This window comes from Leguminivora glycinivorella, chromosome 11 (assembly GCF_023078275.1).
Source record: "Leguminivora glycinivorella isolate SPB_JAAS2020 chromosome 11, LegGlyc_1.1, whole genome shotgun sequence".
Lineage (NCBI taxonomy): Eukaryota > Metazoa > Arthropoda > Insecta > Lepidoptera > Tortricidae > Leguminivora > Leguminivora glycinivorella.
The window spans coordinates 21,732,764-21,759,838 of record NC_062981.1 but is presented as its reverse complement, the minus strand read 5'-3'; the positions used below and the strand labels follow the sequence as shown (position 1 = coordinate 21,759,838).

The 27,075-nt window shown below is 39.9% G+C and overlaps 1 protein-coding gene and 1 non-coding gene across 3 annotated transcripts in view; one reads left to right on the top strand and one right to left on the bottom strand.

The window, feature by feature from the left end:
* LOC125230828 (outer mitochondrial transmembrane helix translocase) overlaps positions 1 to 24,749 on the bottom strand; it is a 43,234-nt gene extending 18,485 nt beyond the window's left edge. Inside the window, exons 1-6 of one of the 2 annotated variants that reach the window (XM_048136058.1) lie at positions 24,415 to 24,749; positions 22,751 to 22,859; positions 9,613 to 9,757; positions 7,939 to 8,106; positions 5,940 to 6,068; positions 4,308 to 4,447 (exon numbers count right to left, since the gene is read on the bottom strand). In XM_048136058.1, coding sequence (XP_047992015.1) covers positions 4,308 to 4,447; positions 5,940 to 6,068; positions 7,939 to 8,106; positions 9,613 to 9,757; positions 22,751 to 22,859; positions 24,415 to 24,587 — 864 coding nt within the window. In that variant the 5' untranslated portion in view covers positions 24,588 to 24,749. The remainder of the gene's footprint in view (positions 1 to 4,307; positions 4,448 to 5,939; positions 6,069 to 7,938; positions 8,107 to 9,612; positions 9,758 to 22,750; positions 22,860 to 24,414) is intronic. The other variant, XM_048136059.1, reaches the window with a different exon arrangement.
* Trnan-auu lies at positions 6,360 to 6,432 on the top strand. The gene has a single exon. It is a non-coding gene; the product is annotated as a tRNA-Asn (tRNA).
* Positions 24,750 to 27,075: the final 2,326 nt, after the last annotated feature.

The following is a 27,075-nucleotide window of genomic DNA, read 5'->3' as shown; positions in this document are numbered from 1 at the left end:
TAATTTTACCTTACAAAATCAAGTGATACATTATGTATGTTTTCAATAAAAGCGGAATTACAAGAATACCATCGAATATTCAACTCCCAGTCTTCAAAGGAGCAAGTCGATTAAATTCTAGCAAGAGAATTACTAAGAGCAATAAGTTATTTCTTCGTTCTCTTGGGTTTAAAATAAAATAAAATACTTATAATAAGATGTTGCATATCACAGATATTCCACAACAAGATAATTCAATTGAAAGCTATACCATCCATTCATACAATCCCTACAATCATAGCTTTAAGGAAAATGACGAAATCAGGATACCTATAAATCAACAAGATGTGTATGTATTACCATCTGCAAGCTCCATTTACATTGAAGGGTATGCAAGTGTATGGCGAGTAGATGCTGCTGGGAAAAAAATAACAAAAGATGTAAATTTTACAAATAACCCCATATTATTTTTGTTCAAAGATATAAGTTACGAACTAAATGGGATTGAAATTGACCGGAATAAAAATTGCGGGATTACTACAACGATGAAATCTCTTATTTCAATGAATGAAGGAGAAAGTAAGAACGCTGCATTGTGGGGTTGGGATCTAAGCGGGAGTATTCTAAAGCAAGGTCATTTCTCCATTATAATACCTCTGAATAAAGTGCTTGGCTTCGCGGAAGATTATAATAAGATTTTAGTCAACTGTAGGCACGAACTTGTACTAAACAGAAGTAATTCAGTTTTAAATAGTGTTGTACTTGAAGAAAATGATCAAGTTCAAATTGATATCCATAAAATCCAATGGCGGGTACCACATGTTAGAGTTTCTGACCGTAATAGATTGCCACTACTAAAGTGCTTAGAGAAAGATCGATCTATACAACTAGCATTCCGGAATTGGGATTTGTATGAATATCCACTTTTACCTAAAACAACAAAACATGCATGGTCAGTAAAAACCGCTTCCCAGTTAGAAAAGCCTAGATATGTTATATTAGCATTACAGACTGATAGAAAACTAAACAAACTAAAAAATTCTACTATATTTGATCACTGCAATATAACTAACGTCAAATTATTTTTAAATTCACAGTAAGGTGGATGTACCACTGCTTGACAGGTTAAGGGAAAATATTTATGTGTTTCGTGATATTACGATAATTTACCCATCTATACAAAACATATCCATCTTTTTTGGGAGATGTGACCTTTAACTTTGTTAAATGCAATTAGTTTCATACAGTGATAATATAAAAAAATCTCAAAATTAAATAAAACGTAAGTCAATACGCTTGTCCGAATAACTGACAGGTGCTTTTGCTGGCAGTCCTAATAGATGACATCTAAGTATGATTCAGGAAAAACAGTAAAAAACAAGTGTTTTGGGTTAAAATTTACTACAAAATTAAATAATTTAATTAAAAAAAACGTATTCTGTTGATAACATTTACTTTTTACGTGTTACATTTATGTAATAAAATAGAATAAGTCGGCTCCGCATTTTGAGCAAAATAAATTATGTAATGAACTAAAATAGGGATTCCCCCAAAATAAAAATTGTATTCCACAGGTTCTGCAATACTTTGCCGGCTCCACTTCTTCGTCGTTTAAATCCACCTCTGTATCTGGAAGCATCACGAAGAACAGATCCAGGAAAATGTGACGCGGTAAATCCAGGACAGCAATAAGGAGGCGATGGACGAACCCCTTAACACATCTTCTATGGCCTTTTCTAAGTCTTCTTGAGAATATCTCTTCCAACCTGACCTTTATCAGGCGGCATTTCTGAAAATATACCTAAAGTTTTGTGAAAAATGATATGTCAAGCACTACCCAAAGAAATTATACAGATTTCACTACATTTAACGAGAAAACATATCAATAAAACCGTAAAAGATATACAAAAAACTGTCTATGTGCATGTAATTTGTTTTTTTCAGTAAAGTTAATGTGACTTACAGAAAAATATGCTGATAATATGAAACTGTAAATGATTCGTTTTGGCTACTTTAATCGTGATATCCTGAAAAAACGGCTCGACAAACATTGGGACTTGGAAAATAACGTAACAGTCCCAATAAATGCCAGCCGTGTCGAGTTTTAGACTTGCGACGGTTTTCAGTCCTAATAAATGACACGCTTGTTTATCACAGTAACAATGAACGAAATCGACATTTAATTACTTAAATATCTTCCCGCACATTCTAGCAACAACACAATTATAGAATATGTTCACAACTTACCGTGAAAGTATTTTAAATAAGTCAGCAAATACGAGCAAAGCTTAACCAAATCGCTAACAAAATTGAGAGATTGATTGCTCATGACAATGTCATCACATATATTATTCATTAATTGAAAAAAGTTTCTATATTTTATAATATGGCGTATGAAATGTGAAGGCTACATACATTTCTCATCTAATAAATCTAATTGCGATGAATGTAACGGTAATCTTATCTTATTAATCGCTATTTAAACCATGGGTGACGAGTACTAGTACCGCGTCGAGCACTAGTACATCCACCTTACTTTCCATACGATCCTCTTAATTTAAAATTTAGCGAAGACAAATTTAGTATATTATACGAAATGTATGCCAACTTTCGTCAGTCGTATTATGGGGTCGGTGTCGATCCTCTGCTTAATCTGAACACATTAAAAAAAACTCCTTTATTTGTAATAGACTGCTCAAGGCAGAACGATTCATTAAAAACTGGCCCAGTTGACGTTCGAATAGAAATCGAGTCCTCAGAAGACATACCTGATAAAACGACAGCCTATTGTTTAATTATAAACGATCGGCTTGTCGAGTATAAACCTTTGAGTAATATAGTAAGGAAATTATCATGAATGTGATTTTGGATGTTCAAGGATTTAAAAATGAAAATAATCAATTTATACCAAAAGAAGTGGCGATTATTTCTCAAAAAAGTTTTCTTGTGTTTCTGATCAGCCCTCCCCATCCGTTCTATACCTTAACAAAGAAAGAACGTTCACAAGTCTCTTGGGTGGAAAAATACAAAGGAATATTATGGAATGAAGGCTATGTATCATATTTTAATTATAAGAATTTGATTGTTGATTACTGTAAAGATAAACACATTTATACAAAAGGTTATGAAAAAGTGCAGTGGGTGAAAGAAATAACAGACAGTGATAATGTTTATAATTTAGAACATTTTGACTGCCCAAATTTAAAGACTTTATGCGAAAAATATTCAAATAAATGTGATATTCAAAATTGTATATATCATGCTAATGTCTGCGCTTTTAAAAATGTATCATGCCTGAATAAGTGGTGTATAGAAAATAATGTTTTTTTTACAAAATAAAATATAATCATGAATACCTGTGTTATTATTTTAAAATTATGATGATCTATAAAACAAAATAATATAGGTAATAAGTAATTTTAGTACCATCATAAATATCAAACCTAAAGTCACTCGAACCAATTTGCAAATAAATAATCAATTAAAAATGGACAACAATGTGGAAGACATCGATGAAGTTCTTATTTATCAATGTCATATACCGACATGGACACCATATATTATACTGGTTTTCGAGTATTGGCATGAGTAATCAGAAAAGATAAATGGTTCGTATAGACTTGGTTACAAATTTGAATGTTTGAGTGTTACTTTTAGAATTGAATCTGATAAATCAGAACTTACTAACATCCTGCTACCTCGCTACTTGAAAAGGTGACTTCTTGAATGGACACAAAATGAGTAATTATTTGAATGATCGATCGATTAAAATTAGTATTCTAATGTGTAATATTGGTGGCACCTGGATCTTCTTTGATCCAGGTGCACCAATATTACACTACTGACGTTGGACGGCCTTGTCTAACTCTAGTATTGTGTATGTTTATACTCACAGAGGGCGCCACAGGTTCATCTCGCAGGATCAACTTGAGGATCGTCTCCCTCTGAGATTCATTTGGCATTGGCACGTGGAAAGCCGCTGGCATGCGACGTTGGACGGCCTTATCTAACTCTAGTATTGTGTATGTTTATACTAACAGAGGGCGCCACAGGTTCATCTCGCAGGATCAACTTGAGGATCGTCTCCCGCTGGGACTCATTTGGCATTGGCACGTGGAACGCCGCTGGCATGCGACGTTGGACGGCCTTGTCTAACTCCAGTATTGTATATGTTTATACTCACAGAGGGCGCCACAGGTTCATCTCGCAGAATCAACTTAAGGATTGTCTCCCGCTGAGATTCATTTGGCATTGGCACGTGGAACGCCGCTGGCATGCGACGTTGGATGGCCTTGTCTAACTCTAGTATTGTGTATGTTTATACTCACAGAGGGCGCCACAGGTTCATCTCGCAGGATCAACTTGAGGATTGTCTCCCGCTGAGATTCATTTGGCATTGGCACGTGGAACGCCGCTGGCATGCGACGTTGTATGGCCTTGTCTAAGTCCTGTGGTCGGTTGGTAGCCCCTGAAAATAAAAGTTTGAATTAGATTGGCGACGAGGTAAATGAAGATTTATGTATTTAACCCCTGACGCAAAAACGTCGGGGTCTGTCTGTCTGTCTGTCTGTTTGTTTGTCTGTCTGTGTGTGTGTCTGTCTGTGGCATCGTAGCTCCCGAACGGATGAACCGATTTCGATTTAGTTTTTTTTTGTTTTAAAGCTGAGTTAGTCGGGAGTGTTCTTAGCCATGTTTCATAAAAATCCGTCCACTATGTCGCGGTCGGGGATTTTTTCAAAATTTTAATTTTCTGGTTAGGTTACCATATTTAAGATGGTCAAAGGATATATAAAAGCGCTTCTAAAATTTGGACATCTTTAAACATGTATCAGGGTAGACAAATGAAATAAGAGTGAACAGGCATCTTCTGGGCGAGCTCACTCCATCGTAGGCCACGTCTTTGCCTTTGGCTAGTCTGTGGCCAAGAGTAAGCCCATTTATAACAAAAAAAAAAAAACACCGCTTACATCTATCGTCACTCTATTATTCTAGTGATACTCCTCTCCAGTCGAATAATTGAATTGACCGATGGAATGCTACAGGATTAATGTAAACCATTACTATAATATAATAATTCCCATCCAGTGACTTCTATGACAGGGGTGTTCAAACCCTGTGCAGCCAAGTGTTCAAACCGGCCCGCGAATCGGGTGCGGGCCTCTTCGAACAACAGAACTCCCCTTTTCTCCCTCCAAAAAATGAGGACCAATATGATTGTATTGGCCGTAGCGCAAAAAAAATTGAGATCCCTGGTCTATGATAGATAAGTAAGGTCTGTAACTAAAATCCATTCGTTGCTGACAGCTGTTTGTCTATGTACTAGTACTAACCTACACAACTTAACGCTTCAAAAAGGATACCTACCCATAATATAACAGTGCAGTTATGATTTTAGAACTAAACGGGACTTAACCGCGTAAACACTTACATTTATATTTGGCCCGACGTTTCGAACATCACATTATGTTCGTGGTCACGGGTAGACTGGCGAGGAATTGCATCAACATCTTCTAGCCGCGCGAGTTTCTCGAACTACCCGCACTTGTTCTCGATTACTCACTTTTGCACTAGGGTTGTCACTTTGCCTACACACAACACTCACGATATCAGCCGGTGTGTCCCTAGGTGTTTTTTCACGCTTACATTTGCTAATTACTGGATTCCACGAAGAAGAAATTCCCTGGCCCTCATTCTGGTTGAAATTTCGAAGCTTTCTAATTTCAATCGCTTCACGTACTTCACGTAAAGTGTTTACGCAATTAAGTCCCGTTTAGTTCTAAAATTATGAGTGCAAATCGTGTTACGTGTAGTTTAAATCGACAGTGCAGTTGTTGTCAGTGATAAGTCCGTCCCAGAGCGACATGAACTGGGTTTTCATCATGGCCGTTGCTTCGTGGTCGTGCTGCGAGCGAGACGGAGGAACGGCTCTCTCATCTTTATAACTAGTTGGTAAGTCTTACCCATGATAATGACAGTGCAGTTGTTGTCAGTGATAAGTCCGTCCCAGAGCGACATGAACTGGGTTTTCATCATGGCCGTCGCTTCGTGGTCGTGCTGCGTACGAGTGCGCAGGAACGACTCGATTTCATCTGTGAACAAATTTTATACTAGATAATGGGACTTATCCTAATTTTAAGGCTTTAAGAATCAAAGACAGACGCGCTACGCGAAGTATAAACATACCTAGACATTTTTCTGGCAGGAACCTCATGTTAGCGCTTGACAGAATAAAAACATCGACAATTCTTTTACCAATAAATAGCCTCAGATAAGGTTTTAACTTCTGATTAGCAGAAACGTCTGCAATCGATGCCACTAGGCTTAGAATAAATTTAAAAGTGGAAAATTAAAAGTGGAGTGGAGTCGCTGGCTTGGTTGAAGTCTTGGTGGCTCAGTTGGCAGAGCGCTGGAATATTGATCCAGAGGCCGTGAGTTCAAGTCTCACCCAAGGCAGACATTTTCCACTTTTAAATTTAGATAAGGTTATTAATTACCCCTAATAATGATCTCTAAAATGAATAATCATGTAAGAAATTATGTAAACTATGGTTCGTTTTATTATTATTGTCCATTTATTTTCAAACATGTGGCATTTGTATAAAACACTAATGTTATATACACTAAAATTCAAGCCTGTATTTCCTAAAGGGGGTAGGCAGAGCACATGAAACTACTCAAGATTCAGTGCAACGGCAATAATTAATGACATTATTATAATGTAAGTTATCGATGAACTAAATATTGGAAGGAAGTCACTAGTGTCACTTCGTTCGTGCCAGAAAATAGTTATTTGTTATACAAGAGTGCAAAGTTGTATTTTAACGCCGAGTGTGGAATGCGCTTCGCTCGTGGTTCAACTATAGAATCCTCTCGCTTGCTTGTTTTTCAATTCAACACACGAGAAGTAAAATACATTTGCACTCGTGTGTAACACAAAACTTTTCCCCTCACTAAGCGAGGAAACTACAACGCAAAAAACGCCTTAATCACTGCTTCCAGTAGTTCCACAGGTGGTAAAACATCTTCATTACTAGATTTACCCACTTTTATCAATTTTAAAGCAGAAAATTTGCCTCTATTCAAGGTCAAATTACTTTACCCACTAGTGGATAAAATGCGTTTTTACCCGCTGGTATTAAAGGACAAAACACGTGTTTCCGAGCTAGTGAGGAGAAAATATTATTTTTATATACATATAAATATTATAATATAATTATAAATCATAGCATTAGCTGGGTCCAATCCGACCGAGCAGAGACGCGAGGCAATTGCCACGCGGGGCTAACGTCCGCGCTTGTACGTTTGCCTCACCCGAGGCAATTTGCTATACATATAAATATTATAATATAATTATTTTATATACATATAAATATTATAATATAATTATAAATCATAGCATTAGCTGGGTCCAATCCGACCGAGCAGAGACGCGAGGCAATTGCCACGCGGGGCTAACGTCCGCGCTTGTACGTTTGCCTCACCCGAGGCAATTTGCTCGGCAAAATCCCTGTGGCCACGTAGCCAGACTGTTTTGTCCGACTAGTCGGACGACGTGGATTTATTTTTCCCGTTGCTTCGTCTATCGGACTATAAGGAATCGCAATTCCACTTTGTCCGAGTGACTACTCGACCGACTGGGTAGACCGACTCGAGTGAGTAGACCGACTGGTCTACTTGGTCTTTTGAATTCCGATTAGTCGATGTAACTGGAATTCAAAAGTCCAAGTAGACCGATTGTTAAAATGAAGTTCTCTTCTGTCTAATCTATTTACACCCTTATTTCTAATTAAGTTCAGTAACTTTTTTAAAGTGTTTTGTTTCTTTCTCACAATACATATTTAAGTCAACATGACAGAAAGGGACAAAACACTAAGTAATTTTTTTTTGAAGAGGGGGTATGTCTTCTCTCTAAAACTGACCATGAATAAGAGTATTTCTATAACATAATGTCTAATTTACCTATAAAGACGATGCAAGGCTGCAACTTGACAGCAAGGCTGAAGACTGCAGCGGCCAATTTCTGGGTCTCCCCATACCATTTGTCGGTTAGCAGGGAAACGTCAAGGTTGATGAAGCTCATGTTGGCCTCTTTAGCTGTGGCTTTGGCTATCAGGGTCTTGCCGCATCCTGGAATTAAATTACGGGCTTAAGAAAAGCTTTAGCACTACATTTTTTTTTAATAATAAATAATTAAGTATTATTATAGGACGTTCTTACACAGATTGACTGAGGCCCACGGTAAGCTCAAGAAAGCTTGTGTTGTGGGTACTCAGACAACGATATATATAATATATAAATACTTATATACATAGAAAACACCCATGACTCAGGAACAAATATATCTGTGCAAACATATATAGAACAAATAGTTCTTGCCTCTCGAAAATAGGCTAGATCCGGCGCTGATACCTATGGGTCGGCTCACACCGGAATGGCAGCGGCCGGCAGCGACGCGCCGACCACTTTTAGTGTGAAATAATTTTAAACTTTATCCATATATGTATTTAAAACGACCAATATCACTTGACTAACTCAAACAGGTCGCGCGGCCGCCCGCTGCGCCGCGAGCGGCGGCGCGGTGCCAGGCGAACTGTTTAAGTTAGTCAAGTGATACTGGTCTTTTTAAATATGTAGATAAAGTTTAAAATTACCACGGCAGCGGCCGCTGCTCCCGCTGCCATTCTGGTGTGAGCCGACCCTAACAGAGCAATCAGACAAACCTGGCGGACCATGCAGCAGGACTTTGGGAGGCTGCGTGAGACGGCTGTCAGCAAACAGATCTCGCTTCTGAATAGGCAGGATCACAGTTTCTCGGAGCTCTTGAATCAGGGTGTCTCCGGCGCTGACACCAGAGGTAAAAGAGCAGACAAACCTGGCGGCCCATGCAGTAGGACTCCCTTAGGAGGCTGCGTGAGGCGGCTGTCAGCAAACAGATCTCGCTTCTGAATAGGCAGGATCACAGTTTCTCGGAGCTCTTGAATCCGGGTGTCTCCGGCGCTGACACCAGAGGTAAAAGAGCAGACAAACCTGGCGGCCCATGCAGTAGGACTCCCTTAGGAGGCTGCGTGAGGCGGCTGTCAGCAAACAGATCTCGCTTCTGAATAGGCAGGATCACAGTTTCTCGGAGCTCTTGAATCAGGGTGTCTCCGGCGCTGACACCAGAGGTAAAAGAACGGACAAACCTGGCGGCCCATGCAGTAGGACTCCCTTAGGAGGCTGCGTGAGGCGGCTGTCAGCAAATAGATCTCTCTTCTGAATGGGCAGGATCACAGTTTCTTGGAGCTCTTGAATCAGGGTGTCTCCGGCGCTGACACCAGAGGTAAAAGAACAGACAAACCTGGCGGCCCATGCAGTAGGACTCCCTTAGGAGGCTGCGTGAGGCGGCTGTCAGCAAATAGATCTCTCTTCTGAATGGGCAGGATCACAGTTTCTTGGAGCTCTTGAATCAGGGTGTCTCCGGCGCTGACACAACGAGGTAAAAGAACAGACAAACCTGGCGGCCCATGCAGGAGGCTGCGTGAGGCGGCTGTCAGCAAACAGTTCTCGCTTCTGAATAGGCAGGATCACAGTTTCTCGGAGCTCTTGAATCAGGATGTCTCCGGTGCTGACACACAGGTAAAAGAGCAGACAAACCTGGCGGCCCATGCAGTAGGACTCCTTTAGGAGGCTGCGTGAGGCGGCTGTCAGCAAATAGATCTCTCTTCTGAATGGGCAGGATCACAGTTTCTCGGAGCTCTTGAATCAGGGCGTCTAGGCCGGCAATGTCCTTCCAGTTTACCTGTAATAAAAAGTAATAATATGTATAAACATGAATAAAATGTCTTTTATCTCAGAGGAAGCGCTGGTGGCCCCAGCTCGTACCAATGAGTTTTTCGGAACTTATGTGCGAAATGTCATTTGATATTTGCCAGTCGCTTTTCAGTGAAGGAAAACATCGTGAGGAAACCGGACTAATTCCAATAAGGCCTTGTGGTGAACTAGCCTAGCGAGATAAGTAAAACAAGCTAGTTTCCACATTAATAAGTTGTATTGTCAAATAACGGCACACAAGAGTCACAAGCACAAGTAGAGAAAGAAAGAGTACAAAGCACAGCACAGTATAGTAAAAGAGGAAGTCAGAAATAGCACAGAAGATAGGAAAAGTACATAACGAAAGCACACATTAAAAGCGTAAGCTTAAAGCATTAAGCGGCGCACAAGCAAACCGAATATTATAATGCAAGCGAGTCGGCGCGTAAGCATTAACCGTTAGCTCGGGCGGCGCGAGCGCATGCGTCCAGCCTCGAGAGTGATAAATTGCCGACTGGCTGGTAGAGATGTGTCGTTCGCGAGTGAGTGATTCAAAAGAACTATATCTTTTGACTGAACTCATTCACTCTTCAACTCAGTGCAGATTCAACTCGCTCATTTCGTTCAGTAACTCACCTATCTCAGAGTTACTTGCGCGCTCTTTCCCACTCATGATTCGAATGAGCGGGCCGTACCAAAGAGCGAGACGAGGTAAATGTTTGGTTGGAATGATTGCTTCGGAGCGTTTCGGAAGGATTCGGAGAGCGTTTGCTGCGTTTCGTCGGGGCAATATGGCAGTATCGTATCGCCACCTTGCTCGCTCTTATGGCTGCGTTTATTATATAACCATCTCTTTTACGAATTTTAGTGTACAGAGCAGCCAGATACAGAGTATTGTCGGATGTAGAGAGAGCAGAAACTTATACTACGTGTGCTATTTGTTTAACTATTTTTTTATTGTAAGATTGTAAATAGTAGAATAGAAAGTTATATCTGATGATTGTTTTCTGTCACGATGCCTGCACGTATCAAATGTTTCTTTTTGACCCAGTGGTTGACTGGTAGAGAATGCCTTAAGGCATTATGTCCACCATTTGTACTTATTTTTTATGTGCAATAAATAATAAATTAATTAATTAAGTTTAAATAAGTTTCAATTTTAATAACTCATAATTACATTAAAATACAAATTTAAAAAGGCAAGTTAAGCAGCAGGGAATCACACATTGAATAATATTATCCATAAGTATTTCGCATTGTGTCAACTTAACAGCCAAATATTTTCATGAAAATAATTGAGTACGGCAATTTTTAAAGGCTTCTATCAATTCTCATACAAATGTCAAGTGTTATGTTAAATCTTCAATATATTTATGTAGTAATACATAGTAACTATTAAGATTTGCATGTAAAACGATACATCGCGGCATAACAGGTAGTTTCTAACTTCTACTCTACTCTGTGACTTGCGCGGGTTGGCATAGCAACCTGCTTGAATTCTGCGAAATTTTGGCGCGCCGATTTGAGCACTTTTGCACATGTAGTAATACATAGTAACTATTAAGATTTGCATGTAAAACGATACATCGCGGCATAACAGGTAGTTTCTAACTTCTACTCTACTATGTGACTTGCGCGGGTTGGCATAGCAACCTGCTTGAATTCTGCGAAATTTTGGCGCGCCGATTTGAGCACTTTTGCACAAACTTGAAGCGCATTCTGATTGTAAACAACGACGCGATATTTTTTCGGGTTACGTTTCTCAAGTTACGATTTTATTAAATAGATAGAGTGTAGATGAAAACTGTATATAAGTGTGAATATAGACATAATAGTGTAATTGTGTATAAATTTATAGAAATTTTAGTTGTCCTATCCTGTGGTAGGAGCCGCGGAGGAGGTGCGGCGAACTGCTAACTATATTAATTGTATATACATAATAAAGTGTTAAGTGTTTGTAAATAGTTCGTTGCTAGGATAAGTAGCTCAGTACTGCATCTGTATATGTATATTTTAAGTGATAATTCGTTTTGCCAAAATGTCATCCCGGAAACGAAGTGCCGTGTGGAATCATTTCCACGAAATCGAGCCAAAGAAGGCCAAATGTGGTTATTGTTCGAACATTATTGCTATAGCATCCGGTAACACCGGTAACTTATCTCGGCACTTAAAAACAAAACATCCGACAGTACCACTTGTACCTCAACGACAAGAGCCCATTCCATTAGAACAAGCGATCGAGCAGTTATGCGATCCTTGTGCGTCAACACCATCAGGCACTGTGTCATCAGGACTATCAGAAGAGCTTGCCGCCGCTCCACAACGACTACCTAGCTCATTACCATCACTGCCATCAGCACCGGTGCCTTCGCAGCCTTCCATGGCACAATTTGTAAATAATACGAAACCACTAGCGCCGCGGCGGTCAGCAATTATAGACGAGCAACTTATAAAAATGATTGCGTGCGGCTACCATCCCCTTTCGATTGTGGAGGAACCGGAGTTTAAAAAATTTGTAAATATGTTATGTCCGGGATATACTCTTCCAACACGTAAGACGGTATCTGAGAGCATTTTACCGATGATTTATAAAAAGGAGCATGAAAAAGCTCAAAAAAAAATTGCAGCAGCCCCGTCGGTATGTCTCACTACGGATGGTTGGACGTCGACATACAACAACGAAAGCTTTATGGCGGTGACGGCTCACTATGTAGTCAAAAACGACGAAATATTGAAATTAGACTCAACAATGTTAGGTTGTGTCGAATACACCGAGCGACACACCGCAGAGAATTTGCGTGATTTTTTAAAAGTAATAATGCAAGAATGGCACATTGATTACAAAATAACCGCAATTGCCAGTGATAATGCGGCCAATATCACTGCAGCAATTAGAGCTGGTGGGTGGCGGCAAATTTCTTGTTTTGCCCATTCACTCAATTTGTGTGTTCAAACAGCTTTAGGAGCTATTGCTGACACACTGACAAAAGTAAAATTAATAGTAGAATATTTTAAACGGAGCACACAAAGTCTGTTAAGACTCAAACAAATGCAGCAGCAGTTGCAATGCCCAGAGCTTAAGAGGGCATTCAACGAAAACGTCGTAATAATGTAAAATTGATAGTTTTAGTCGGCAAAATGCTACACTTTCCGTCATCTAAAAGACTTATTAAGTTCAGGATTCGATTAGGACATCTTCTTAACTTACATGTTGTGAGACTGGATTTTTAAAAACTAACTCACTTAATTAATTATGATTTTTTTTCTGGTGCATGTTTAGGAAAACCCGCGAAAAGTGCTGACTTAGTCCGACTAATTTGTAAAATTTGGATAGTTTTGAATGCTTCAAGTGGTAAATTTGTATTATGTATATCCTGTACTACAATCTTTTGAGACTACTTCTTTGTTATAAGGCTTTAGAATAGAGTAAATGAGGATATGATGAATCCAATTTGTTTCAGAAATCACCTCAGATTAAGTGTCAATTTCTTCGAAAACTTACGTGTTTTTGAAGTAGTTTTAATATAAAAATAATCTGCAACGCTTACTTAAACAGATTTTATGCAAAAGTTTTCTATTAATTGCAATTTAATATTTTTGACGATTTTTTAAAAATGCCTCCTCATTACCGGTTACGCGCGCTTGCGATGTCAGTACCGCGGCAGAGCTTGTAGAGGCAGGACGTATGTTAGTCCGCTCCGCACGCGGCTCGACGATCGCGAAGTTATTTTGTCATTGTGTGCGGCACCCGCCGTGTCCAAAACCGCACTTGTGTGCGTGTTTGGCTGTACTGTTGCATGTATACTGCGACCGAAAACTTTGATCCTTGGGTTGACGACTTTGGTAACTAACTAATTAACTTGACTAATATTTTTAGTAAGTATTATTTATTATTGAATATCATTTTAGGTTACTGACTCGTCTCAACAAAATCTTTGACAATAGATGGTACTCAGGATCTGATGATGAAGTCAGATGGTAGTCATGAGCTCTCATCAACCAGGTCTTGAAACCATTTCGTGTTTGGGCTCGTTTGATTTGCCTCAACAAGATCTTTGACAAGAGGTGATGGTACCCAGGATCTGATGATGAAGCTGGAAGGTAGTCAAGAGAATTCATCAACCAGGTCTTGAAACCACTCCGTGTTTGGGCTCGTTTGGTTCGTCTCAACAAGATCTTTGACAAGAGATGATACCCAGGATCTGATGGTGAAGCCGGAAGGTAGTCAAGAGTATTCCACGACCAGGTCTTGAAACCACTTCTTGTTTGGGTTCGTTTGATTCGTCTCAACAAGATCTTTGACAAGAGATGGTAATCACTCTTTTATACTCTGGCGCATCCACTGTCTCAGTGTGTCAACAGTCAACTAAAGCAAGTAGGCGTAGCGTAGAGTTGTATTTCCTTACAAAAAACTAATACATAGATGTGGACCTTCCTGTGCTCCATGCAATTAAAACAACATAATATTTAAAAACCGGCCGAGAGCGAGACCGACACGCTCTCAGCCGGTAGATAGCCGCTCGGGTCTTCCGTAGTTTTCCATATTTTTAAAAAACTACAGAACCTATCAAGTTCAAAACAGTTTTCCTAGAAAGTTTATAAAGTTCTACTTTTGTGATTTTTAAATATTTTTTAAATATATTGTTAAAAAGTTAGAGGGGGAAGGGGGACACTTTTTTTTCCTTTAGGAGCGATTATTCCCGAAAATATTAATATTATCAAAAAACGATTTCAGTAATTCATTTTTAAATACCTATCCAGCAATAAATCACACGTTAGGGTTGAAATGAAAAAAAAATCACGCCCTACTTTACGTGTAGGGGGTGGGTACCCTAATAAAACATTGTTTCCACTTTTTATTTTTGCACTTTGTCGGCGTGACTGATATACATATTGGTACCAAATTTCAGCTCTCTAGTTCTAACGGTCACTGAGATTATCCGCGGACGGACGGACGGAGGGACAGACAGACAGACATGGCGAAACTATAAGGGTTCCTAGTTGACTACGAAACCCTAAAAACACATTTTAAATATAAAAAAAAACTACTTAAAATTAAAGAAAACCGATCTTAGTTCCATTATATATATGTGCCTAGAAAACATCATCATCTCCCTTGCGTTATCCCGGCATTTGCCACGGCTCATGGGAGCCTGCGGTCCGCTTTGACAACTAATCCCAAGATTTGGCGTAGGCACTAGTTTTTACGAAAGCGACTGCCATCAGACCTTTCAACCCAAAGGGTAAACTAGACCTTATTGGAATTAGTCCGGTTTCCTCACGATGTTTTCCTTCACCGAAAAGAACCTAGAAAACATATATCATATGCAAAATGAAATAAAACTAAGAAAACGGATTATATTCATTATACGCGAAATAATCTGATTCCATAAATTTATTTCATGAGTAACTATCGCGGTGACAGAAGACAATATTATATACACAATTTATTATTAAATGATTTCTTCCAAGGCTACACACGTTTTAATAGAAAAAACTGTGATAACTTTAATAATTAAACTAAAAGGTCAAGTATTTATGCACGAAATCATGTATGCAAATATGTAATTTATATGGCGGTGTTTTTACGCAAGTATCAATAATGGTTAGTCCGCAACGCTACTGACGGCGTGGCGGTACCGACCATGAATGCTATCCCTTTCGCTCTAGCCGCACGTAAGGTTGGTTCGAAGAGGATCGCACGCTATGTCTGTACCGCAGGCTACAATCGTTATGCTTCTGGTTATAGTGTGCGTCTGCACACAGGCGCACGCCAGCGCCGCCGGCGTCGAAATTCGAGCAAGCAGATTTTTTGAAAGCGCTCTTAAACTCAAACAGGACGTTCCAACACGTTGGAATTCGACGTATGATATGTTGGACCGCATGATTAAAATAAAAGGGGCTGTATGTGCCACACTGGCGATGGTGAGACCAGACTTGATGCTGACTGTTGACGACTGGCAAACGGTGGAAACAGCGGTACCCATCTTAAAGATGTTCTACGACGTTACAAATGAAATAAGCGCCGAGAAGAATGTCAGCTTGTCAAAAATTGTCCCATTGTGCAACATTTTGGGCACAAATATAAAAAAATATATCAATGCACAGCCCATACCCGCAATTAACCTAATGGTTGAGACGTTAAGGCAAGAAATGGACCGTCGCTTCAGTAGCGTCCAACAAAACCTGTTGAATACCGAGTCGTCCCTGCTAGACCCTAGATTCAAGGATAAAGGTTTTCGGGACAAGCCTATGGCTGATAAAGCATTGGCGGCTTTAAAATTAAAAGTCGGCCAAGCCTCACAGCCGCAGTCCCGCTCACGCCCACGACCCGCGCCAGTAACAATATCAGCGACGAATACTGCACAAGCTCCAGGAATAACAACAGGACCAGCAATAACCCCCCGGCCTGCACCATCACCAGCACCAGTACTTGCACCACCACAAGTACCTGCACCAGGACCAGAAGCTGGGCCAGCTCCAGCACCTGCACTAGCTCCAGCACCTGCGCTAGTTCCAGGACCTATAGGAACTGCGCCAGTAATTAACCCTGTTTCTTCGGTGTGGGACGATTTCGATAAAGAAATAGCCAAACAGACGCCGGCTAATTTAACAGCAGCTGGCATTGTCGAAGTCGAGAAGTACATGCAAGAGCCCATGATCCCACGGCAAGCTGACCCTTTGAAGTGGTGGCACGAACGCCGCCATATTTACCCGTTGCTGTACGACTATGTTCAAAGGCGTCTAAATATAGTCGCGACTTCTGTTCCCTGTGAACGAATTTTTTCCAAAGCAGGGAATACTTTGACAGCGCGGAGGACAAGGCTGGCGTCCAAAAAGTTGCAGGAATTACTGTTCATCAGTTGCAACTCAAAATAATGATTGGTGTAAATATCCTGTAAATAATGTAAATATTGTATATTCAAATCAATGTACATATCACAGATTTTTAAATACGCCAATCTAGATTAGATTATTATTATTTTCTTTTATACCTGAACACTTAATCTAGATTGACAGTCCGAAGCCTGTGCAAGTATGAAGGAAAATCTGCTTAATATGTATACTGTACGATTCACTATTTAAACAATAAAATATTTTTTAAAAAGAATCTAATAGCATACTTGATATGACAAAAAAAAAACAGTAAGTACAAACAGTACAAAATCGTAATAAATCTAATAAATAACAAACGATCTGGCAACACTAACTGATTGATTGAATTACCTCTCTCGATCGCGACTCACTCCGCTCACTCGTCCACAAATTAGTCTACAGATTCACTGAGCGAAATGAGCGAAATGAGCGAAATGAGTGATATATATCACCGCGAGCGAAAGATATGAATCAATCTTTTCAGTTCAGTGAACCGTTTTGCGCATCTCTACTGGCTGGGATTTCCGAGCGCACACGAAAGCGCGCTCGCCCGCCGATCTGCGGCGGAGCGGCCCGAGCGATAAGGCAGTATAGCTTGACCACAACCGCTGTGCCGCTCCTTAGGTATGCGAGCGGCGAGACGGGGGGGCAGAGCAGCCACTGCGCTCTGTCATTCCGCCGTCGTCGCTCGTGGCGGCGTGTAGTGTTATCTGTTGCGGGCTGTCTATGTCAGACGCACATGAGATAGAATATCCAAAGATGGGTCGTGCTTTATCTCGAGATGTTAAAGCTGTCATTTTCAAAGTGGCGGAATATTTTAGGAAAAGAAAAGCAGACAAAGATAGTTTCGAACATAAAAGTGACGCAAATATCGCCAAACTTGTGGCCGAAGCTACTGGGTACTGCCAAAGAACCGTAATAAATGTAATATCTGTAGGAAATTCATCAATTGAAAATGAGGGCCAACCGAAATTTAATTCGCCCAAAAAACCGAAAGTTATAAAGAAAAAATATGTAATTGATGATTTTGACTTGGGAGTGATCAGGAGAAAGATTCATCAGTTTTATGAGATCGAAAAAACAGTGCCAAGTATTCGTAAGTTACTGTCAAGTTTGAGACAAGATGGTGTTTTGAATTGTGGACGAGAATATTTGAGAAAACTTTTACACACAATGGGTTACCGGTTCAAAAAATGTAGATCGAAAAGACATCTTCTTATAGAGCAGCCTAATATTACAGAGTGGCGGAGGAAATATTTGACAGAAATAAAAAAATATAGAAGTGAAAACCGCAACATATATTTCCTAGATGAGACATATATTAACGCCAGTCACAATGTTAGCAAATGTTGGCAATCATCGTCGGAACTTGGAATTCACACTGACATCGGGAAAGGACGACGCTTGGTAATCGTTCACGCTGGAAGTCGAAATGGCTTGGTCGAAGGTGCATTGACTATATTTAAATCCGATGCTAAGACTGGCGACTACCATGGAGACATGAACGGGCCTACTTTTTATAAGTGGGTGGATGAAAAGTTGAAAGATAAACTGCTGCCGAATTCTGTCATTGTGATGGACAACGGTGTGTGTGTGGATTGAGTGAGCACCTTCCGAAAATAAAAAAAAATATGCTGATCATTTAGTAAAAGTTCTAAAACAATTGTAAAACGAATCTCTGAATTTGTAAAAAAATAAATCAAAAGATACAGCCATTAACATGTGCTCACTCAGTTCTCACAAACTACCAACGAAAACAGTGAATATATTCATTTAACATATAATATTTATATACTAACATTTAGTAAAAAATAGGCCAACCTACCTCTATAAATATTAGATCACCTAGTGACGTATTAAATTTTTTACAAATAGTTTCTTATGCTCACTCAATCCACACACTTTTGAAAAGCCGAATTTTGATGAAAAACATAAGATTTAGACCGCTATTATATGTGTATAGTTTAGTAAAAGTGAAATGGGAATTTGTAAAATACAAAACGAACCACTAACGTGTCAGGTTTTTTTATAATAAATTTTTGTAAGTGCTCACTCAGTCCACACGTTTTGAGAAAGTTAAAAATGTAAATATCTTACGATTTGTAGCACCTAAGACACTCGAAAGTACTTCAACATTTAGTAAAAATTTTTACTAAATATCCACCATCTAATATTTTATATTCGTTGTCTGGTTTTAAAGATATTCAGACATAACTTTTCTCATACAAATGTATCAAGTAGGGTGACTACACTATGTCGGCTCCTGATTTTCCCCACCTTCCCATTGTCATATTGAGATTGGGGAGTTTCGTTCGTTCAATTTTGATAATATTAAACTAATACCATATTAATTATCCATCTGCAAACTGTTTTTAGGTTATTATCTTGGCCTAGTGATGATGTGTATTGTGTAATTTTTATCGACGTCAGGATAATAACCATATCGACATGCATGCATTAAAAAGGACATGAATGATAATTGGTAAGAAACAAAGAATATAATACTTCACTAGTAAGAAACCAGAACCTGGTAATCTAATCGCGCTAACAGATGAGCGTACCGGATTTGTAAGTGGGAGCGAGAAATAGTTATTCTTTTCTCGCTCCCACTTACAAATCCGGTAAACTATTATCAAAATTTAACGAAACTCCCCAATCTCAATATGACAATGGGAAGGTGGGGAAAATCAGGAGCCGACATAGTGTGGTCACCCTACTTGATACATTTGTATGAGAAAAGTTATGTCTGAATATCTTTAAAACCAGACAACGAATATAAAATATTAGATGGTGGATATTTAGTAAAAATTTTTACTAAATGTTGAAGTACTTTCGAGTGTCTTAGGTGCTACAAATCGTAAGATATTTACATTTTTAACTTTCTCAAAACGTGTGGACTGAGTGAGCACTTACAAAAATTTATTATAAAAAAACCTGACACGTTAGTGGTTCGTTTTGTATTTTACAAATTCCCATTTCACTTTTACTAAACTATACACATATAATGGCGGTCTAAATCTTATGTTTTTCATCAAAATTCGGCTTTCCAAAAGTGTGTGGATTGAGTGAGCATAAGAAACTATTTGTAAAAAATTTAATACGTCACTAGGTGATCTAATATTTATAGAGGTAGGTTGGCCTATTTTTTACTAAATGTTAGTATATAAATATTATATGTTAAATGAATATATTCACTGTTTTCGTTGGTATTTTGTGAGAACTGAGTGAGCACATGTTAATGGCTGTATCTTTTGATTTATCTTTTTACAAATTCAGAGATTCGTTTTACAATTGTTTTAGAACTTTTACTAAATGATCAGCATATTTTTTTTTATTTTCGGAAGGTGCTCACTCAATCCACACACACACGGACAACGCGTCTTACCACAGCGTTCAAGTTGATAAGAAACCGACCATGACAAACCTCAAAAGTGAAATGCAGAACTGGCTGCGGCGTCACAATGTTGAATTTCCGGAAAAAATTAAAAAAGATCAACTGCAAATTCTTATAAATGCCACTCAAAAAGAGCCTGTTTACAGAATCGATGACCTCTTAAAAGCTCATGGGCACACAGTCCTGCGTTTACCTCCATACCATCCAGATCTGAACCCCATCGAATTGGTATGGGCTGATGTTAAAAACAATATAGCGCAAAACCATATTCATTCTTCTCTAGATGAAAAGATAAACGCACTGAATTTATTATTTTCGGAGTTCACGGCAGAAAAATGGCAGAGGTGTGATGACCATGTCCAAAAAAATGAAAACGATTACTGGGATCGCGACAACCGTTTCGACAATATTATTGACCCCATAATAATAAATTTGCAGGATGACAATGATTCAAGTTCCGGTAGCGAAATGGAAGATGAAGATAAAAGTGAATCTATGTCAGAATAGTCACTGTATTCATTAACTAGAAGCTTATGTTTTTTTGTTTTTCGAACTGATTCTGTTTTAACTCTCGAAACTATTAATTTTTCCGATAATTACACATTAATTTGACTTATATTGGTTTTTTTATTTGTGCTTACCTAAAAATCGTATTGTACCATAATAAAAATTGGATATAATAAGTATGTACCTATACAGAGCCAAAATATTGTACTTCGGTATCTTCAGATCTATCCGACACGACGACAGACTCTTGTGTGTCCGTGATCTTTCCTGCCCGCACCCCGCCTCCCCGCGCATACCTAAGGAGCGGCACAGCGGTTGTGGTCAAGCTATACCTTAACGCCGCGCTTGCGACGCGCGAAGCGTAACAGCATTTTAAAACATATTATTGTTCAAATATTTACACGCCTAACAATATATTTAATACGCCTGTCGCCACAGCCTAGTTACCCTTCGGGTTGGAAGGTCAGATGGCAGTCGCTTTCGTAAAATTAGTGCCTACGCCAAATCTCAGAGGAGGTATATCTTTTCCAGTTTCTCCTATTAACTCACTCTTGGACCTCATATTCAGCAATAGAGACTCCTCCAACAGTTGAAGCTAGTGGTTGGCAAACTTTTTTCATTAGGGGCCAAAATATGAAAAAAATTTAGAGGTGGGCCAGGTTTACACCAAAAATGCACTTTTACTACTGTCACATCTCCGACACTGGCGATCAAATATATGAAAGAGGCGCGTTCCTAGCACACATTCTAAGCTCGTGTAGGTGAACGCGTACCATGCTTGTATGAGTGAGATATGACAGGTCGAATGTTCACGTTTCTGACAGGCGGTAACTGTGAGGTAACCGAGACGGGGTGGGCGGCACTTTCAGCGGGGAGCGGGAGTGGCCATACTGGAGTGGTAGTACTCTTTATTATACTGCGCTGCAGTGCTGGCCATATCAGAGACACTATTTTGAAGAACCGTTGACGGATAGAACCTTTTTGCGGGCCGGATGTGGCCCGCGGGCCGTGATTTTTGACGTTAACGTGATTTTTGAAGTCCAGATAGATGAAGGGATGGAGTGACATTTTTTTGTCTCTTTCTAACCCTCTCTTCCCTAAAATGGAGGATGTAAGTTTATATGGAGTATTCTACAATTTTGGAATTTTAAAGCTAGTCAGTAATAAACAGCGCCAGTATCGCGTTTGAGTGGCGGCCTCAAGGAGGAAAGAGGGCCCGCAAACGCCCCGCACACACCTGGAGGCGGAGCGTTGAGAACGAGCTGAGGGAATATGGACTGAGCTGGAACGAGGCCAAGGCGGTGGCTCAAGATAGAAAGGCGTGGAAGGATCTTGTGGAGGCCCTATGCACCTATGGGGTGCCTTAGGACATACAACAACAACAACAGTAATAAACAGTGATCGGAACTATGGAAGTAAAGCTTTAACAAAACCTTAGAGCTGACATAAATTTAAAATAAAACCAAGATTATTATTTTCAGATCAGTGTTGAATTTGATTACAGTAGAACCCGCTTAAAACGATTCTGAGGGGACCCAGCCAAAAAAGCGTATTATACGGGAAATCGTATTAAACGAGAAAAAATTGTGATTTTTCATCGTAAACTTTTAATATGGTTACTTTTTCTTGGAGCATTAATATTTTTCTTCTTATTTTTGACATCACTGAACCAAAGATGGGACAAAGAATTCAGAGACTCAACACCGACACTCAACACCGCAGCAGTGATAATGAGCGAAGTGTATGTAGGTAGGTACGAACTATCGCACTAACCGCTGAGTTAGGACGACAAATTACAAATTAATCTTTACGGGTGGCGGTGTCGCCAGAATCGCGTAATTAGTACAGTACAGTTAGTTCCGATTATTGGCACCCGCATAAATAAAGTTGTAAAGTAATGCAAGGTGAGTGGTTTTAGATGGTGTATTAAGCGGGGACGCGAGTCGTATTAACCGTGAAAAAATGTCTGAAAACAAGTCTCAAATTGTAGGGACCGGTGTAAAATGGCGTATAATGCGGGAAATCGTATTAAACGTGATCGTTTTAACCGGGTTCTACTGTATATACCTGAATCCAGAATTCCAAATACATTACTACAAGGATATTCATATTTTCATGGCTGTAAGTACTCTAAAATGGCCACTTAGCAAGTTTTGTTAGTCTTATTCCCATAGTTCAAATGACTGGTAATAAAGTCCCACTCACATTGATTTCATCGGGCACAACCAGCTGCGAGGCGATGATCATCTCATGGTCGGAGAGCTTGTCCAGCTGAAGCGTGTGCTTGCTGCCGAGCCCCGCTCTGGAAGACACCCTTAAATGCACGGACTGTATAGTGGCTATTCGTAAATACATAGATATACAATAAATATAATACTAATAGATATTTATATGTAATAGGTACCAATGATAGCTTTGTCAAATAATAAGTGAATATTTGGTGTGTATGATTAAAATTGATAACTTCAACTAGATTATTTTTGGACTGTAACTGTTTTCATTCAACTTGGCTTTAAATTTGTCTGATGATTGATTGCTCTTTCTAGTGCATAAACTTTCCATCGATAATGAACAGATTTTTTTTTAGTACCTAGCCATAATTTTTTGTGGTCTCAGCACAAAATGTGAATCAGTTTAAAAATAGACTAGACAAGCACATTACATCTGCAACTCGGCTATGATTACTGTCACAATGATCACTGGATATTACAGGCTATATCAGTTCTTTAACTGCCTGCCTGCTTATTTAAAAAATAGACCAAGTTACACAGAAACTTTCATAACATATCTATAAAATATTTGTTTTAGTCTGTATGTGGAAGGGCGGCACCGTTGTTGAAGGCGAGCCATGGGTGAAATGGCCTTGAAGTGGTGGCATGTGCCATGAACAGATTTTTTATGAAAAACAGGTTGTTGTAAGGTTTCTCTGAGAAAAACATAGACAATAGGTATCTAATATTATCGCTATGAGTAATAAAATCCATGATATGGTTATGAGTGCCTTAATGTTTAAAGTTTTAGTATTAGGCAGTTCTACAGACATCCATGCAACTTCAAATTTAAACATCAAAATAAAAATCTGATGTAAAATTTGTACCTCAGTGTTATAATATTATCATTGTTACTACTTTGAAAAAAATCTCAACTCTAAAGTTTACAAGATATGAATCTCATACATAGTCATTACAATTCTCATTTGATTGACAGAAGAAGATGAGTCTTTTCAAAGCAGTGACATTATATGAATTGTATGATATATTACACAAATACACATGCTTAAATAAATAGCCACACACAAAGTTAGTAAAACTAGTCATAAATAACTAAAAGTAGTCATAAATATTAATTAAACCCCTCAGACAAGTAACACATGCAGAAATGTGTGTATAAAACAGTCCCTAACTCCCTATAGAAATAGTACATTGCTTGTTCACTTTTTGCAATTATGATGAGGCTTTATGGAATGAAGAGATTTATTTTAGTCACAAACTTTTTGTGAGGAAAATGGGTAATGGTTACAAGGACACTGATTCCATTTATAATTCTATGACAAGACTTGGTGGAGTACTTAAGTATGGACAATTAATTGCATAAGCCACTCAAACCCAAAATTTACAATCTATAACGTCTGTAAAGACGTTAATTTTACCTTTTTAAAATGTAAAAATTTAGATTTTGGAGGGAAATTCGTATTAGTATCCAATGAGACACATGGCATAAAAAACACATGTAAATTACGTTGTTCATCCTTAACCAATCCAACGCCACATGCATCAGGTAAGTAGCCGTTAGTACTGAAATTATTAGAAAAATGACAAAAGCAAGATGGAATTTAGAAAACTGGCTGGTATTCCCCGATCGATACATACTTGCGTAACTGTTCCCTGGCACGCTCCTCAGCTTTCTTCCGACTCTTGGACGTGGGGTCTATCTGGTTGACCAGCCATTTGATGGAGAAATAAGTGACGGCAGACACGAAACAGACTCGTATTGCCATTTGGAACACATCGGTTCGGGTAAATGCAGAGCCTTCCACCATCATGCCTTTTGAATATTCAACACTATAAAACTGAAAAAATACGGAGCTGGTGCCCTATTGGCGGTGCTATTCGAGTTTCACGAATAAATATTTTATTTTGTTCACAAAAATTCCTTCAAATCACGCTTTTTGTGATTTTTGAGTGATAGACAAACTAGACACGAAACATTCCGTTTCACAACTAGCAACTGTCATGTTGAGCTTTCAAAGACGAAGGGAATCTTCGATGATTCCAGCTAATTACATTTAATCCCATATCTATTTAAAATTGAGCTAATTATTTCTCTTATTCTAATGGAATGTCTGGTTTTATTAAGGTCACAAGCAAAATATTTTCATGAAGTTTAAATTAATCAGTTCTTATTATCTATGGTCAAAGTTATTAGATAAATACGTACAACGGAACGTCCAAATTAGATTCGTTCAGAAATCAGTATCGCAAAATACCAAATAGTTTTTAATTACGCATTGAGAAGTGTCAAAGCTCTATTATTACATTCTTGAATACATTAACTGAATTAATTTGGCATATATCAGATATATTTCTAAAAATCAACTTTCACTCCAGTTTAGGGCACAGAGAACCTCCTATAGAGTAGCAATCTTGTATATTTTGTTCGCGATACGAGTCACCAGTGTTTGGGGTGCGAGGAGCGGGCGGGGAATGTGTTAAGCGCGCTTCTTCTTCTTCTTATCGTGTCGAGGTTCCTTTCTTATACAGTAGATGCCCAATAGGCAGCAGCATTAACAGCCCTGGGTGTAGCGTCTCTCAGGTCGAGCTCCGAGCAGTGATGCGGGCACGCGGGGCAAGCCAGTAGGTGCGCCATGGTTTGCGGCGCTGTGTCGCAGATGCATTGGGTCGAAGGGCTGCGAAGCAATCCCCATTTGGCCATGTTTTGCTTACAGCGACCAACTTGGGACCTGAGCCTGTTTAAGGACTTCCAAGTTGGCCAAGGTTCTTTATGGCCAGGCGGTAGTTGCTCAGAGGCTTGCACGTATACGTCTGGTGGAGGGCAACGGGTCTGCCACAGCGAGCGGCGCATATCAGACGGCTCGCCCCGCAAGGGGCTGGTGTTCCGCATGAAGCTTCTGCGGCTTTTAAGACGGGCAGCAGGCGGGATATATCCATATAAGGGGTGGCGCTGGTCGTTCTCCTGTTTGTGTTTTTCGACGGCGCAGGACACCTCTCTACGGACATCGGGAGGTGCCACACCAGCTAGCGGGTACAGCTTGTTAAGTGGGGTCGGTTTGAGACAGCCTGTGATGGCACGGCAGGTGTCGTTAAGTGCGGTGGTAACGAGGCTAGCATGTGGGGATCGGTGCCAGACTGGACATGCAAATTCGCCCGCAGAGAAGCACAGAGCCAGGCCGGTGGTACGTAAAGTATGTGCAGATGCGCCCCAGCTTGTTGAGGTTAGCCTACGTAGCAAGTTATTCCGCGCGCTAACTTTCATGCGAGTGTTAGTACAGTGTGCCTTGTAGGTTAACGCTCTGTCCAGCGTTATTCCCAGATAACGCGGGTGCGGGCAGTGCTCAAGCGTCGCTCCGTCCCATTTGATGTGTAGAGGCCTATTTGCATGGTGGTTGCGCAGGTGGAACGCACAAGTCTGAGTTTTACTTGGGTTGGGCCGGAGGCAGTTAGCCCTGTAGTAAGTGCCAAGTTGTTCTAATGCCACGGTTAAGGTTTTTTCTACATCCTCAAAGGAACGACTCTGAGCTGCTAGCGCTAGATCGTCCGCGTAGAGGAAACGTTGGGTGCCTGCTGGGCTTGGCTGGTCGTTCGTGTATATGTTGAACAGGATTGGCGCTAGCACGCTGCCTTGGGGAAGCCCGTTCTTCTGGCGCCGCCAGCGGCTTTTTCCTGCGTTTAGATGGACCTGGAAACAGCGGTTCCGTAGTAGCTCTCCGAGTACACGAACGAAGCCTTCGTCTTGGGTGACGTTTGCAACTTTAGCGAGTAAGGTTTTAATGTTCACGGTGTCGTAGGCTGCTGATAGATCGACAAACGCCACGCCCGTGACCATGCCAAGCTCGAAACCGTCCTCGATGTGTTGCGTCAGTTTTAGTGTCTGGCTCGTACATGACTTTCCAGGGCGAAAGCCCGCTTGTTCATCGATGAGGATTGGATCTACTACTTGTGTCAGCCGGTTAAGCAGTAGGCGCTCGAACAGCTTGTAGGTGTGGCATAGTAAGGAAATAGGGCGGTAGCTTTTGGCGTCATCAGGGAGTTTTCCAGGCTTCAACAGCGCGACTATTTTTGACTTACGCCACACTTAAGCGCGCTGTGATTGGCCGTTTCAAGGACAGCGGGCAGTCGCGCCAGATGAAAAGGGACAGAAGTATGACTGTCCCTCTACTGACGCGTAAGTGGCCAATGTAAGTTGACCTATGCCGGCTCTGAATAAATTATAAATATGACTTATTTGTGGAATGTAATGCCGTCTGTTTTTAAATTTGAGCTTCTTGTTACCTTTCCACACCATTTCACACT